Source organism: Somniosus microcephalus, chromosome 11 (assembly GCF_052327205.1).
Source record: "Somniosus microcephalus isolate GS21.2 chromosome 11, FLI_Smic_1.0, whole genome shotgun sequence".
In the NCBI taxonomy this organism is placed as follows: domain Eukaryota; kingdom Metazoa; phylum Chordata; class Chondrichthyes; order Squaliformes; family Somniosidae; genus Somniosus; species Somniosus microcephalus.
This window is the reverse complement of record NC_140997.1, coordinates 18,298,474-18,314,892: the sequence shown is the minus strand read 5'-3', so window position 1 is coordinate 18,314,892 and position 16,419 is coordinate 18,298,474. Positions and strand designations below refer to the sequence as shown.

At 49.8% G+C, this 16,419-nt stretch overlaps 1 protein-coding gene across 2 annotated transcripts in view; it reads left to right on the top strand.

Annotated features, from left to right (window-relative positions):
- The window catches only part of chlsn (cholesin), a 437,761-nt gene extending 426,922 nt beyond the window's left edge, over nucleotides 1-10,839 (top strand). For both annotated transcript variants that reach the window (XM_086000267.1, XM_086000268.1), the window contains exons 4-5: nucleotides 9,347-9,461; nucleotides 10,566-10,839. In XM_086000267.1, the coding sequence (XP_085856393.1) occupies nucleotides 9,347-9,461; nucleotides 10,566-10,633 (183 nt within the window). In that variant the 3' untranslated portion in view covers nucleotides 10,634-10,839. The remainder of the gene's footprint in view (nucleotides 1-9,346; nucleotides 9,462-10,565) is intronic.
- The last annotated feature ends 5,580 nt before the right edge of the window (nucleotides 10,840-16,419 follow it).

Here is a 16,419-nt window from a genome sequence, read left to right as displayed (position 1 = left end):
GATTAAATATGTGGGGTTACAGGGTTACGGGGATAGGGCTTGGGTGGGATGGCTGTCGGTGTAGGGACCGGGTGCTAGGGTTTGGATGATCAGCCATGATCTCGTTGAATGGCGGAGCAGGCTCGAGGGGCCGAATGGCCTACTCCTGCTCCTATCTTCTATGTTTCTATGTTTCTTCTATGATATAAAAGGATACTTCTGTCTGTCTGTCTGTCTGTCTGTCCGGGCATCACTCAAAAGTTATAGAGCGTACCTACACATATGTTAAATCAAAAGAAAGGTTATGATTAGGAGGGTCTCCTAGGCGTATTTACTTTTTGGTCAGACAAAAATTGTTCAGACAGTAGACAAAAAACGTTCAAAAAACGGGGAAAAAATCTGCTCATTAGCGGTTGACCAATCCTACCGCTCATTAGCGTTGAGTGATGTGATGGTTGACCAATCCGCGCGCTGCGTCACGGGGGGCGTTTCATGGCGTTTGTGGGCGGGGCCTAATCCTTCAAACTGCCGTTTGTCAGGTGAGTGGCGGCCATTACAGACCGGCCGGGCCTGAAGCTCAAAAAATTTCTCTCTCTCTCCTCTTCCCTCTCTTCTTCCCTCTCTCTCTCTCTCTCCTTCACTCTCTCTCTCTCTCTCTCTCTCTCTCTCTCTCTCTCCTTCCCCCTCCCTCTCTTGCCGTGAGTGCGGGACCGGCAGAACCGGGGCTTTCCAACGAGCCGTCCCCGACCGCAATCGGACACGGGAGTCCGCAGCGAAAGGCGTTCGTCTGCCGCCCAGCCAACCGGGTCCAAAGGCCCGCCGCGTTAACCATCAGGAACCCCGGGCTCGCTTCGGAGCGCTGGGCACCCGGCCTCCCGTTGTCGGACTGACTCCGTTCTGGCACCGAGGTGAGTCCGGCCGGGCCTGAGGCGCTAGGGAGGGAGAGGGGATGGAGGGAGAGAAAGGAAAGGAGGGAGAGAGAGGGGGAGGGAGAGAGAGAGGGGGAGGGAGGGAGAGAGGGAGGGGGAGGGAGGGAGAGAGGGAGGGGGAGGGAGAGAGAGAGGGGGAGGGAGGGAGGGAGAGGAGAGGGGGAGGGAGGGAGAGGAGAGGGGGAGGGAGGGAGAGGAGAGGGGGAGGGAGGGAGAGGGAGGGAGAGGAGAGGGAGAGGAGAGGGGGAGGGAGAGGAGAGGGGGAGGGAGGGAGAGGAGAGGGGGAGGGAGGGAGAGGGGAGAGGGGGAGGGAGGGAGAGGGGGAGGGAGGGAGAGGAGAGGGGGAGGGAGGGAGAGGAGAGGGGGAGGGAGGGAGAGGAGGGTGGGAGGGAGAAGAGAGAGGGAGGGAGGGAGAGGAGAGGGAGGGAGGGAGAAGGGGAGGGAGGGAGTGAAAGGAGAGGGGGAGGGAGAGGAGAGGGGCGGAGAGGGGGAGGGAGAGGAGAGAGAGGAGAGGGGCAGGGAGGGAGAGGCGAGGAGAGGGAGAGGGGGAGGGGGAGGGAGGGGAGAGGAGAGCGACCAGCCCACCAGTCTCATAACCAGTTTTCAAAAAAAGCCTGGGCAACGCCGGGCACCCCAGCTAGTAATATATATATTGGCCAAGAGAGTTCCCTAGTGATGAACTGCAAGGGTATAAGCCTGCAGCAGTTGTGTCACAAGATGGAGCATGTTGGGTGGGTGCAGGACAGAATTAAGGTGGAATTAAAAAAAAACACAAAATAAAAACGAGATATAACCAAAACTGCCAGGAAATTATGTCAAAGCTCTCAGGGTTTCTCATGTCACCTGACATCGCGATTTAGATTACTGTCTTGTAATAATTATCTGGTTTTTTTTTGTTGAGTGAACTTTGTTGCTATCTCCTGACCCGGGTCATGACCACATGTTCCGGAAATGCCCCTCCTCTCCTGACAGGGCCTAGCACCGGCAAAAGGGAGAAGAAATTGGGAGTGCAGCCCTCCGCCGGCACGAAAAGCCGCAAACCAGAGGCCCAAGCCCCGAGGGTCGTACTGGGATGGGAGTTATGCAAAAAGACGCCTTGCTTGCTCAATCTTCAGGCTGCTCCCCCCGCATCCCGAGACCCACGCAGGCCTCAGCGCCTAGGAAACAGGGGTGGTTCTCGGGGGCCAAAGGTCGGGAGAATCGGCCCAACAAACCTGTCCCTTTCTCAGCACACTGGTCTCCTTCAATTTTCAGTTCTCATGGAAGATCCACACTGAAAACCTGCGGGCTGACTTGCAGCCATAGAATCTGCTGTTTTTGTTCAGGATTTGCAGCTTACCCTTTTTATTTATGTCGGGGCTTTACAGCCAAGCTATATCTGATTTTCTTTTGCAATTTAGGTCCACGAATTAAGTTGAATGATACTGCACCAAGTGTAGCTTATATTATCTAAATACAATACATTAAACATAATAATACACCCCAAACTGAAACCACAGGTTTTTTTCATTTTGACAAGTTTTTTTTAAAGAACCATTTGATAATTACATTTCTTTAAGGTTTCATAATCTGATTCACGAGCTGCGTCTCTACTTGAGACCTCGGCCTTCTGCTGTTGGGGAACCTCTGTTTCAGTGCAATAACGGTGAAATTCCTGTCATGGAGAACCCAAGGTGACAGGCCAAAGGGACGAGTACAGGGTGACGTAAGAAAACTACTAGGCACTTGATCTAAGCATTAAACAAAGCTTTAATCAACTGTTTTACAACATGGAGGTCTAGTTGTGTCCTTCACTAGTTCCTGTTAAGAATGTCCTGCGCAAGCTGGGCCCGTGCCCGAGTATTTATACTCTCCCTGGACAGCGCCACCCGTAGGCCGCTCAGTATTATTTCATAAGTCTTTCTTTCATGAATGACTGATTCATGTCACAGGGCACAACCAAGGTTCAAAAGAGTAAGAGAGCGAGAGGGTCGCCAACCCGCCAGGATTTCCCTGGAGTCTCCAGGGATTGAAGATTATTCTCCAGGATACTGGTTCCAGCAACACCCGGGAGAAAAAAAAATAATTGGGGCATTTTCTTGGAACACTTAACGCTTATTAGTTATAAAAATATTGGAGACGGGGAGAAAAAAAGGCTAATACAATATACATATAAATAAACTCATGCAAAAATAACTCATTCAAATCAGGAGAAAAGCTACTTGTTGTGAGAGTGAAAGTAGCGTTTAGTGAATATGTAATTATCTGTTTCTAGCAAAGTCTCGCTGCATAAATATCACATCAAATCCTTCATTAGAAGAAAACCGAATGTCATCAGAAATTGTTCAGACTGAGTGAACAGGAAAATCAAACTGTATGTGTGTTTGGAAGAAAAAAATAAGTAGGTCTTAAAAAAAAAAATGAAGATGAGAATGAGGAGAAATAGACCATAATAAAAGAAAATGCACAGTCACAATTTGTTTGAGCACTTTGATAGACTTAAAATAAAGACTTTCACTTCTATAGCGCCTTTCACAACCTCAGGACACCCCAAAGTGCTTTACAGCCAATGAAGTACTTTTGAAGGGCAGTCACTGTTGTAATGTGGGAAACGCGGCAGTCAATTTGTGCACAGCAAGAACCCACAAACAGCAATGTGATAATGACCAGATAATCTGTTTTTGTTATGTTGGTTGAGGGATAAATATTGGCCAGGACACCGGGGATAACTCCCCTGCTCTTCTTCTAGTGCCATGGAATCTTTTACATCCACCTGAGAGAGCAGACGGGGCCTCGGTTTAACATCTCATCTGAAAGACGGCACCTCCGACAGTGCAGCACTCCCTCAGCACTGCACTGGAGTGTCAGCCTAGATTTTTGTGCTCAAGTCTCTGGAGTGGGACTTGAACCCACAACCTTCTGACTCAGAGGCGAGAGAGTGCTACCCACGGAGCCACTGGCTGACAGTTTAGTCCATGCCGGCCATTATAGGCTCCAGTTCCCCCAACACCTCAAATTTAAAATTCTCATCCGTATATTTAAATCTCTTCACGGCCTCACATCTCCTTATCCCTGTAAACTCCTCCATCCATACAAACTAGATATATTTCTTAAGGCTAAAGGGATCAAGGGATATGGGGAGAAGGCAGGGACAGGTTACTGAATTTGGATGATCAGCCATGATCGCATTGAATGGGGAGCAGGCTCGAGGGGCCGAATGGCCTACTCCTGCTCCTATCTTCTATGTTTCTATGTAAACCCACCTTAACTCTCCGCTTTCTCTGACTCTCGCCTCTTGTGCATCGCCCCACCAACAGCGACGTGCTTTCAGTTGCTTAAACCCCATGCTCTGTAATTACCTCCCCAAACCCCTCCGTCCCTCCACCTGCTCCTTTAACACCAGCCTCTTCACCCAACATCTGTTTTCGTGATGTTGATTGAGGGATAAATATTGAGGACTTTTCGGCACCCCTCACAATATCTCCCTCTGTGCTTCAGTGTAAATCTTTCCTTTCGGCACTGTGGAGCGCCTTGGGATACATTAAAGGCACCATATAAATGGAAGTTGTTGTATGCTTTACTATAATTCTAGATAACTCTAGAGTGGCCCTCAAGTAGGTCATTGCTAGAAATTGTGACCAAGTGTGGATTAATTAAGGAAAGGCAGCACGGATTTGTTAAAGGCAAATCGTGTTTAACCAACTTGATCGAGTTTTTTGATAAGGTAACAGAGAGGGTTGATGAGGGTCATGCGGTTGACATGGTGTACATGGACTTCCAAAAGGCGTTCGACAAAGTGCCACAAATTGCCAACAATGTTGAAGCCCATGGAATAAAAAGGATAGTGGCAGCATGGATACGAAATTGGCTAAGTGACAGGAAACAGAGAGTAGTGGTGAATGGTTGTTATTCGGACTGGAGGAAGGTACACAGTGGTGTTCTCCAGGGGTTGGTTCTAGGACCACAGCTTTTCTTGATATATATTAATGACTTGAACGTGGGTGTACAGGGCACAATTTCAAAATTTGCAGATGATACAAAACTTGGAAGTATAAGTGAACGGTGAGGAGGATAGTGATAGACTTCAAGAGGACATAGACAGGCTGGTGGAATGGGTGGACATATGGCAGATTAAATTTAACGCAGAAATTTGCGAAGTGATACCTTTTGGTAGAAAGAATGAGGAGAGGAAATATAAACGAAATGGTACAATCATAAAAGGGGTGCACAAACAGAGAGATCTGGGGGTATATGTGCACAAATCATTGAAGGTGGCAGGGCAGGTTGATAAAGCAGTTAAAAAGGCTTAAGGGGATCCTGGGCTTCATAAGTAGAGGTATAGAGTACAAAAGTGTGGAAATTATGATGAACCTGTATAAAACACTGGTTCGGCCCCAGCCTGGAGTATTGTGTTCAATTCTGGGCACCGCACTTTAGGAAGGATGTGAAGGCCTTAGAGAGGGTGCAGAAAAGATTTACGAGAATGATTCCAGGAATGAGGGACTTCAGTTACGTGGATAGACTGGAGAAGCTGGGGTTGTTCTCCTTGGAGCAGAGAAGATTGAGAGGAGAATTGATAGAGGTGTTCAAAATCATGAGGGGTCTGGACAGTGCAGATAGAGAGAAACTGTTCCCATTGGCAGAAGGGTCGAGAACCAGAGGGCACAGATTTAAGGTGATTGGCAGAAGAACCAAAGGCATCAGGAAAATCTTTTTTATGCATTGAGTGATTAGGATCTGGAATGCACTGCCTGAAGGCAGTCTCAATCGTGGCTTTCAAAAGGGAGTTGGATAAGTAACTGAAGGAAAAAAATTTGCAGGGCTACAGGGAAAGGGCGGGGGAGTGGGACTAGCTGAAGTGCTCTTGCAGGGAGCCGGCACGGGCTCGACGGGCCGAATGGCCTTCTTCCGTGCTGTAACCATTCTATGATTCTAAGTTAGTGAGTGTCCCCATCTCCTAGGGATAGCTGGTCCTCGTAAAATAGCTGTCACTGATCTGACCGAGAATACTTCTACCTCTATCAATTGCTTTATAACACGCTGCCCTACATTATATTCATTATTCTCATAGTGTTCATGGTGTAGTGAACATGATATGTTGTAGCAGTGACTGAGCTTTACTGAGCAGACAGGATGACACTCTGAATTGATTCCAGCCTGTGGCGATGGTGCTAGTGCCTATCACCTTAGGAAGGATATATTGGCCTTGGAGGGAGTGCAGCCTAGGTTTACTAGAATGATACCTGGACTCCAAGGGTTAAATTACGAGGGACCAAGGAGAGATTACACAAACTAGGGTTGTATTCCCTGGAATTTAGAAGGTTAAGGGGTGATTTGATCGAAGTTTTCAGGATATTAAGGGGAACAGGTAGGGTAGAGAGAGAGAAACTATGTCCACTGGTTGGAGAGTCTACGACTAGGGGGCACAGTCTAAAAATTAGAGCCAGACCTTTCAGGAGTGAAATGAGGAAACTCTTGTACGCACAAATGGCGACAGAAGTTCGGAACTCTCTTCCAGGAACGGTAATTGATGCTCAACTAATGGTGGCCGTGCCTTCTGTTGCCTGGGCCCTAAGCTCTGGAATTCCCTGCCTAAACCTGTCCGCCTCGCTACCTCCCTTTTCTCCTTTAAGACGCTCCTTAAAACCTACCTCTTTGACCAAGCTTTTGGTCACCTGCCCTAATATCTCCTTATGTGGCTCAGTGTCAAATGTTTTTGTCTTATAATACTCCTGTGAAGCATCTTGGGATGTTTTACTATGTTAAAGGCGCTATATAAATACAAGCTGCTGTTGTTGTAGGTCAGTTGTTAATTTTAAATCTGAGATTGATAGATTTTTGTTAACTAAAGGTATTGGCCCAGAAATTGGTGTCGGGGGCTTCCCGCGGGTGCAAGCCCCCGACCTACACTTACCTAGCGCACCGACAGTTGAGGCCTGGGCCTGCGTGGATTTCCTGTCTTGTGGCCCGGTCCAGCTCCCGGCGCGCTGTGCTTGCGTGATCCAGCGGCGTAGTTAGTGCGATGCGTCGGCTGGGATCACGTGAGCACTGGGCAACCAATCGGAGGAGGGAAAAGCCCATTCACGAGTTTGACAGAAAGAACTGTCAAACTCATGAAAACTCTGGCGCCCAAAACAGTACTTAACATTAAAATAATTTTTTTTTTAAATCACACTTTTTAAATAAACTATAAATAACATTAAATAACGATTTTAAACAATAATTTAAATTTTTGAAAAAATAATTTTATTAAAAAATCGGGGCTAAAAATACACTTACCTTACTTTAAAGTATTTAAAAATAATAAACCTGTGGAAAAGATGTTCTAATTTTAATTAATTGACCACTTACCTTTTAAAATGAAGTCCTTACGCCTGGTTTTTAAATGTGTAAAATGTAGAGGCCTTCACGCATGGAAAAACCTGTTTAAAAAAAAAAGGAAGTTCAACGCGCACCCGCAGACTCCCGCGCGCACGCGTTCAACCTCTGAACCCCTTCGTTCAGAGGATCGGAAATGCCGGTTTCCCGCGCATGCATAGTGCATGCAAGAAACCGGCACTTCCATCGGGTCCACGCGTGAGTACTCCGTGCGTACTCATGCGTTGGGACCCGAATTTCTGGGCCAATAAGGGATATGGGGCCAAAGGCGGGTATATGGAGTTAGGTCACAGATCAGCTGTGACCTCATTGAATGGCAGAACAGGCTCGAGGGCTGAATGGCCTCCACCTGTTCCTGTGTCCCTATGTACTGGGCGCCCCATTGCCAACAGCAGCAAAGCACCTGCATTGCAACACACTTAACTAGAACAGGACAACTGTCAAAGCTGTGGTGGCCATAACCAAAAAGCCATGAGACACTGACCTAACAGAATACTAATTCTTTAATACAATAGCAAAATACTGCAGATGCTGGAAATCTGAAATAACAACAGAAAATGCTGGAAATACTCAGCAGGCCAGGCAGCATCCGTGGAGAGAGAAACAGAGTTAACGTTTCAGGTCTGGGACCCTTCATCAGAACTGGAAAAAGCTGGAGATGTAACAGATATTAAGCAGGTGCAGAGACAGGAGGAGGGGGGGTGGGTTTAGGAGGGGAGGAAGGAATTGAAAGAACATCCTGTACTTTTGTAAGAGGCAGGAAAGATAAAATGTTGCAAATGGGAATGGCAAAAGTCATACAGCATGAAAAATGGGGGCAGGGATAATTATCTGAAATTGTCGAACTCGATGTTGCGTCCGGCAGGCTGCAAAGTGCCCAATCGAAAGATGAGGCGCTGTTCCTCGAGCTTACGTTGAGCTTCACTGGAACAATGTACTAGGCCGAGGACAGAGAGATCAGAGTGGGAGTGAAGCGGAGAATTAAAGTGACAGGCGACTAATTCTTTAATGCTGTCCTACAAGTGGATATAAAAGATCCCAGGGCACTCCCTGACGAAGAGCGGGGGAGTTCTCCCCAGAGTCGCAGACAATATTTATTGTTAGCAGTCAGCCTCCTTCATCACTAAAAACAGATCCCCATGTCATTATCACATTGCTGTTTGTGGGACCTTGCTGTGCGCAAATTGGTTGCCGCATTTCCTACTTTGCAACAGGGACTGCACTTCGAAAAGTGCTTCATTGGCCATAAGGCACTTTGGGACGCCCTGAGGTTGTGATAGGTGCTATATAAATACAAGTTCCTTCTTTCTTTCTTTCTTTCTATCTACCGGTTCATTGGTTTTAACATTTGCCGGCACTGTAGTGCCTGAGTTTGTATCTGCTTTTAATAAGTAGCATGACCACAGGGTGCAGCTGCAGATAACTAATGAGGACTGAGCTCTCCTGAATCTGGCCTTGATGATTGCTGGGGAAACAAAGACTGGGAGAAACTGCGTTAGGGAATCAACAGACAAATCCCAGAGTTCCCATAGCCTAATAAGTGGCCTGGCAATAATCCTTGTAGACTCATGAGACTTTAGAATTGGGCCATTACTCTTTGTACCACAGTACTTCAAAACTACGATTATCAATCTACTAGTCCGCCAAATAATGTTGCTTCAGGGAAATATAAATTAAGAGTGCAATGTTATTAAGGAGTTGCTCTGTTGTACTGCTCTCATGCATTGGATCTGGGGAATTTCCTTTGACAGCGCCAAGCTAGTCACTGTCTTCTGCTGCAGAATATCTGCGCTCCTCCAATTCTGGCCTCGTGAGCATTCACGATTTTCATCGCTTCACCATTGGCGGTCGTGCCTTCAGCTGCCGAGGCCCTAAGCTCCAAAATTCCCTCCCTAAACGCTCTCCGCCTCTCTACCTCCTTTAAGATGCTCCTTAAAACCTACCTCTCATCTGCCCTAATATCTCCTTATGTGGCTCGGTGTCAAATTTTGTTTGATAACGCTCCTGTGAAGCGCCTTGGGACGTTTTACTATGTTAAAGGCGCTATATAAATATACGTTGTTGTTGTTGTTGCAATGTAGATCTCTGATAAGCACTTCACTCTGCTGCTCAAGTATCTGGATGGGCTGAAGGGGAACGCTCGTGAGGTGACCATTCAAAAAACAGAGGCTCTGATTAAGGAATCTGAAACTGCAGGCAAGTACTTTATATGATCAACTTGAGACATTCAGTGTGAATGGTGGTAATCTGGTATTCCTACAGCGCTGTAAGTGAGCCTGATGAAAGGTCACTAAATATTTTGAATAAAATTTTTCAGCATTGCGCAAAAATTATTTTTAGTGTGGAATTATGCAAAAAGAAAGTTGGCATATTTTGGGCTAATGCACGTGAGGGAATGCACGCTAGATTACACATTACATGGTGCCTGCAGACTTTGCATTGAGGGCTTTGCACAGTTCTTTACTTGGATGGGAAAACAAACCTCCAACTCAGTTGGGAAATTTCTAGTGGTCCTTTGCAGAGCAAGACCTCGGGGAATGAATAGACAGCAAGCCTGGTATGACTCAACCATGGAATACGACTGCATTAAGTTCAAGGGCTTTCGGTTGTAAAGAGCATGTTTGAATACTTTGCTGACACACAAATTGTAACTACGAGCAGCCTTCCAGTGCTACGAAAAAGGCTGTCAACATCTTCTAGTTATTGCAGACATTTTCAATACAATTACGACAATAGCTACACTTCAAAAAATACTTCATGAACTTTAAAGCGCTGTTAAACAGAATACCTGGTCATTATCACATTGCTGTTTGTGGGAGCTTGCTGTGCGCAAAATTGGCTGCCGCGTTTCCTACATTACAACAGTGACTGCACTCCAAAAATTACCTCATTGGCTGTAAAGCGCTTTGGGACGTCCTGAGGACAGGAAAGGAGCTGTAGACATGCAAGTCTTTCTGTCTTTTTCTCTGTCTTTTTTCTTTCTATCTTTCATTTTTCCTTTATTTCTCTCTTTTCCTCTCTTTCTTTTTCTTTCTCTCTCTCTTTCTTCATTTCCAACACGCTTCATCCTTCAGTTATGCTAGTTTCCAAGCAGCATGCTGTGTAGAAGACCTGTACTGATTAAGCAATGCCTTACAAGACAGTGCTCTGTTCATTTAGAACTGCTTGGGCAAGTGAGGGAAAGGGAGCCTCTGGGTTAAAGAATGAAATCATTACCTATTGAGCCCATTCGGTATCAGTACTTTATATTAATGTGTGCAAAGAAACGTAATATTTGCCCATGTGTTTTCACTTGAACAGATGATTCCGCCGAGGACAGCCCTGTGAAGATTGAACGGATGCGCCAAGTCCTTCAACTTTTGTCCTGAAGCTTTTCAAAGGATTCATGTAATTGAGTCTCTGCTCACAGTGCAGTTGCCCTATTCCCAGCAACAGACAAGTTGTACACAAATCACATTTATTCCACTTACTCTGCCACCGATCTTGGTTTGAGAACTCTGCTGAGGACTGTTTTTTTTGTAAAATTCCATTCCTAAGCTCTGCGATTTCAATAAAGTTTATAGTTTATACCAAATGCCCTATGCTTAAAATTAAAACTGAAATGGTGGATATGAGACCGTGACAAGGTAATGAAAGCTAGCCGTGTCAAGTAAGGGCAGCGTAACTATGGTGAAAGAAGCAGGACTCCAGTGTATTTTTTTGTTATGTGCAGCAGATCAAGGTGAGTGCAAAAACATGTCTTCTAATCATGATAGGCATTCAACCAGCGTGTTGAAGGAGCGCTGACTAACTCAGTGAGAAATTAGGGGGCCTTGGCAGGAATTACTTATAATCGAGTGAATATCTTGGTAACATACCTGTAGAATAAAAAGAGCCATCACACCTTCTCTTGGTGACATTCGATGAAGTCCACATAAGGGAGATCCAGTATGGCAACAGTGGAAGATACAAACCCAAACGGCGAAACTTAGCGGTGGTGGTGGGAATAGGAAGATGCACGCACACTGTACAGGTAGACTATCCTTTATCCGAAAACCTCGGGACCAGCCGTGTTTCGCTTTTCGGAAAATTTCGGATTTCGGAAGGTATTTTAAAAGACTGGGAAATTTGTCGGGGGTGGGTCGGCGGGGCTCGGGGTCGGCGGGGGAGTCGGCGGTCGGCGGGGGTCCGCGGGGGGGTCGGCGGGAGTCGGGGTCGGCGGGGGGGTCGGCGGGGGTCCACGGGGGGGGTCGGCAGGGGTCAGGGTCGGCGGGGGGGTCGGCGGGGGGGGGGGGTCGGTTTTTAGAGGGTTTCGGTTTTCGGAAGTTCGAATAAAAGGTAGTCTACCTGTAGTATATATAACTAACGTGTGTGTGTGTATATACACATACATATGCATATACATATACACAGACACACATATAATAAATATATATATAACGCTCGATTTCAAAATTCTTATCCTTGTTTTCAGATCCTTCCATGGCTTTGCCCCTCCCTATCTCTGTAATCTCCTCCAGCCCCACAACCACCCCCCCCCCCCCGAGATATCTGCGCTCCTCTAATTCTGCCCTCTTGAGCATCCCTGATTATAATCGCTCAACCTTTGGTGGCCATGCCTTATGTTGCTTGGGCCCTAAGCTCTGGAATTCCCTCCCTAAACCTGTCCGCCTCTCTACCTCTCTTTCCTCCTTTTAAGACGCTCCTTAAAACCTACCTCTTTGACCAAGCTTTTGGTCACCTGCCCTAATTTCTCCTTATGTGGCTCGGTGTCAAATTCTTTGGCCTAGAAATTCAGTTGCGTGCGCCAGCCATTAGCGCCTTAGGAGGAGTAGATCTCTAGCGCTAGGCACTTAGCGGCCGGGCGCAGGGCGATCTGCGCCTACGCCCAACTTCAGTAGACATTTAGCGCCGGCGCAAAGTGTTTGCGCACGCTCAGCTGCGCGCGCAGATTATGACGTCACTTCCTCGTGCAACGCCCTTTGTGCGCCCCAATCCGGAACTTCAGTCGCGCCCGCCCAATGTGGGCGTGGCGCTCCTAAGAACTGTGAACTGGAACGCAGCAGAGGCCATGCGGGCCTCGGGGAGCGCTAATTAAAGGGCACTTACTCTGAACTATAAAGGCCAGCCATTTTGCAGCAATCACTCTTGTGCAACGGATTTCTGGACAGAGACCAAGGAAGAGAGCTTACTGCTTTGGCCCAACATAGGAGAGGTATTTTTGGCTTCAGGCCAGAGCTTGGCAATTCGCCTTCATTGTGAGGTCATTGTTTGCCAGTATATTATGGGGGCTGCATGGGGTGCCAACCCTCAGTTTCAGCATTATGTGCGAAGGGCTCGCAGACGCTGTGTGAAAGGGGCAGCCCTGGCTAGACGCAGAGGGGGCAACAGGCGTCGGCAACCTAGGCCTTACCCACTCAGGAAATACCGCTAGCAGGTGTCCTATCTCACCATGCCTGCCGCGCAGTGTGTTAGAAGGCTGCGCTTCAGAAGGGAGGTGGTTGCAGAGATCTGCCAGCTGCTTCACAGAGATCTGCGTCCACAGCTGAGGTGCAGGACGTCTCTGTCGGTGGAAGTGAAGGTGACAGTGGCTCTGAACTTCTATGCAAGCGGCTCCTTCCAAGCCGCTGTTGGGGACATTGCTAACATATCCCAGTTCGCCGTGCATTGCTGCATCCGCCAGGTGACCAATGCCCTTTTCAGAAGGAGACACCAATTCATCTCCTTCCCCCTGACCCTGGAGAAGCAGCAGCAGCGTGCAGTGGGATTTGCGAGAACAGCGGGCTTCCCCATGGTGCAGGGCGCCATTGACTGCACGCATGTGGCTTTGCGGGCACCTATCCACAATGCCGAGGATTACCGCAACCGGAAGGGCTACCATTCCCTCAATGTACAGCTGGTGTGTGACCACAGGCAGCGCATCCTAGCTGTCAATGCCCGCTTTCCAGGCAGCAGCCACGATGCATTTATCCTGCGACAGACTACTGTGGCTGACATGTTCCAGGCACAGCCTCCCCCAAGAGGATGGCTTATCGGGGACAAAGGCTATCCTTTGTGTACCTGGCTCATGACCTCGCTCCGCGCGCCCAGGACCCCTGCTGAGGAGGCATACAACGAAAGCCATCAAGCCACTAGGAACATCATAGAACAAACGATTAGCGTCCTCAAGTAACGGTTCCGCTGCCTGGATCGTTCCGGCGGATCTCTGCAGTATTCGCCGGAGAGAGTCTCCCAGGTCGTGGTCGTTTGCTGCATGCTGCACAACCTGGCTATCCGCAGGACTCAGGCACTGCCACCTCACGCTGGAGCACCACCTCAGGAGGAGGAGCATGAGGAGGAGGAGGAGTACCAGCCCAGGAGGGAGGCACAAGGTCCAAGGGCCGCCCGTCGGCGGCTTATTGAACGTCACTTCTAGGCCCCCTGTCAGGGAATGGCTTGTGCCAATGAAGGGACCTGAATGCAGCCGCTCCGCAAGCCCTCAGCTGGTTAAGGCAACAACCACTTCAAACATCAAACATGGACAAGCTGAATAAATAAAATGCTTTATTGAACAAACTCAGGGCCCTTCCCACATGAAACCCAAAAACAGACAACACACCCAAAAAACTGTCAGACACATGACTCACTCCCACAACCTGGGGAGGAATAACAAAACATTTCCACAAAAATGGCCTTCATCCTCGGCCTTACAAAAACAACCATCCCCATAAACAAAACAACCATCCCCATATAAAAACACATTTGCCCACACCCTCTACTTTGTGGCCCGCGAGGGCGATTCCTTGACCAGCCTTTTGCGGCCCCTGGCCGCCCTGCTGCTCCTCCTCAAAGTGTGCCCAGTGGCTGCTGCAAGGCTGGGGGAAGGCTCCTGAGGGGCACATGGCGTGACGGGAGATGCCCTTGGGGGTCTGCCTAGACGAGCTCTGGCCCTCGAGGGGCCGGCTGGTGACTGCTGCAGCTGTGGCTGGGCAGCAGCAGTCTCTCCAGCAGCTCGTCGCAGCTCCACTGGGGGAGTGGCAGTGGCGGCTGCAGGAATGGGGGCAAGCTGGCTGATGGCAGGTGCTCGCTGCTCGCCTGAGACACTGGCACTCGCCCAGGCCAGCACTGCAGCATGCGCAGCAATCTGCTGAAGGACAGACCGCTGTGCTGCTGCAGCGCGGCGGGTGCCCTGGCGATGCCTGGCTGACACAGCGAGTGTGGCAGCAGTGAGTGCCCGTACTGCCCTGGTCTGTGCCCGCATCAGACCAGCCAGTGACTGCATGGCACCACTGATCACCTGGCGACTCGCGGACTGCTCTGCCCCGAAATCGGACCGACTCGCGGACTGTTCTGCCCCGAATTCTGCCCGACTCGCGGACTGTTCTGCCCCGAATTCGGCCCGACTCGCGGCCTGTGCTGCTTCGAATTGCTCGAAACTCCTGGCCTGTGAGGCGCTGAAATAGGCCACAGTATGAGCCAGGGACTCGATGGCCTCAGGCAACCGTGCCACAACCCCCATGAACTCGGTGTGCCGGCGATCCGAGTCCATGGACATTTGATCGAGGAGGCGCACCTCCTTGGCGAGGACCGTCTCCGGACTGGAGGCCAGACTCTCCCTCTGGGGAGAAGGCCGCCGAGCTGGCCAACCCTTCCCGCGTTGCTGGATGCCACTGGGCCCAGCAACTACACTCCCCTGCGACCCTTCCCCCCTCTGGGAAGAAGGCCGCCGAGCTGGCCGACCCTTCCCGCGTTGCTGCACGCCACTGGGCACAGGAGCTACACTCCCCTGCGACACTTCCCCCCTGGCTGTTCTCCAGGGAAGACGTGTCCCCTCCATTGGCATCCCCTGGCGCGGCTGAGGGTTCCCCTGATGGGCCGCCTTGCTCTTCCTCTTCCTCCTCCTCCTCCTCCCCTTCCGAGGGGCTGTCACTGGCAGCTTCAGGGACCTCCTCCTCACCATCTGAAAGCAGGAAGGCACAAGAGTAGCTTTAGAGTGAGGAGAGGGCGTCAGCGAGGGAGGCATGAGTGGTGGCATTCAGCGCATTGGTCGGACAGTGGCAAAGGATGTAGATCTGAAGCGCAAGTGGGACGAGAGAGGTCCAAAAGGTGATGTCCTTACCATTGGTGCCCAGAACAGGGTCGGCATCTCCAGATGGAACGGGGCCAATCACCCGGGCACCCATGAGGCTACCCATGCGCTCTTCAAGGTCACTGAGCTGCTGGATCTGGGGACCGCCTCCCCCGGTCACAGTCCGGCTCTTCTGATTGTGTGCCAGCTTGGCCTGCAAGAGAAAGGACGGCCTCTAAGTACAGTGTGGTGCCCAGATCTTGTGTGCACTGCCTCCCATGGTCGAATAGCTTGGCCAGTGTGGTGCCCTGATCTTGTGTGCACTGCCTCCCATGGTCGAATAGCTTGGCCAGTGTGGTGCCGTGATCTTGTGTGCACTGCCTCCCATGGTCGAATAGCTTGGCCAGTGTGGTGCCCAGATCTTGTGTGCACTGCCTCCCATGGTCGAATAGCTTGGCCAGTGTGTAAAGTGCAGAATGTGCAATTGATGTTCATGCCAGTCCCATAGCTGCTGGATGAGGGCTGGCCATTAGGGCTTTTAGGTCCCTTTGCCCATAATGTGAGGTGCACATGCAAGGATGAGGAGGACACTGGAAAGGGGACTCACCCTGACAATCCTTGTGAGGTCATTGAACTTTTTCCGGCATTGGACACCGGTCCTGGGGACCTCGCTGTTGGATGTGACCCTGTGGGCGACCTCCCTCCAGGCTTTCCTGTAGACGCTGGTGGCAGGCTTCTTGCCACTGTCCGGGAACAAGAGTTTGCGTCTCCTCTCCAAAGCCCTAACCAGCACCCTCAAATCATGTCCAGTGAAGCGCTGCGCTCGTTCACGGGCCTTCTGCATCTTTCCCGGCGCTATTTCTGTTCAGCAGCAGTGTTTAGGCCTCGCTGGAGGGCTGCAGTGTCCAGGGCGTGGCAGCAGACGAACTCGACCCTTCCCACTTTAAGAGCTGGCCGGCGCCAGGGTGTCTGCTGTCAATCAAGAAATGACCGCACCTGCGCTGCGCCTGGCCTCGGCGGTTTAGCTCAGCACCGCCGGCTTTGCGCCTAAAGATAGTTGTGTAACGCCAGTTTTAGCGCTCGAGCAAACTCTTAGGGCGAAGCTACTGAATACCGGCGAAGTGGCCT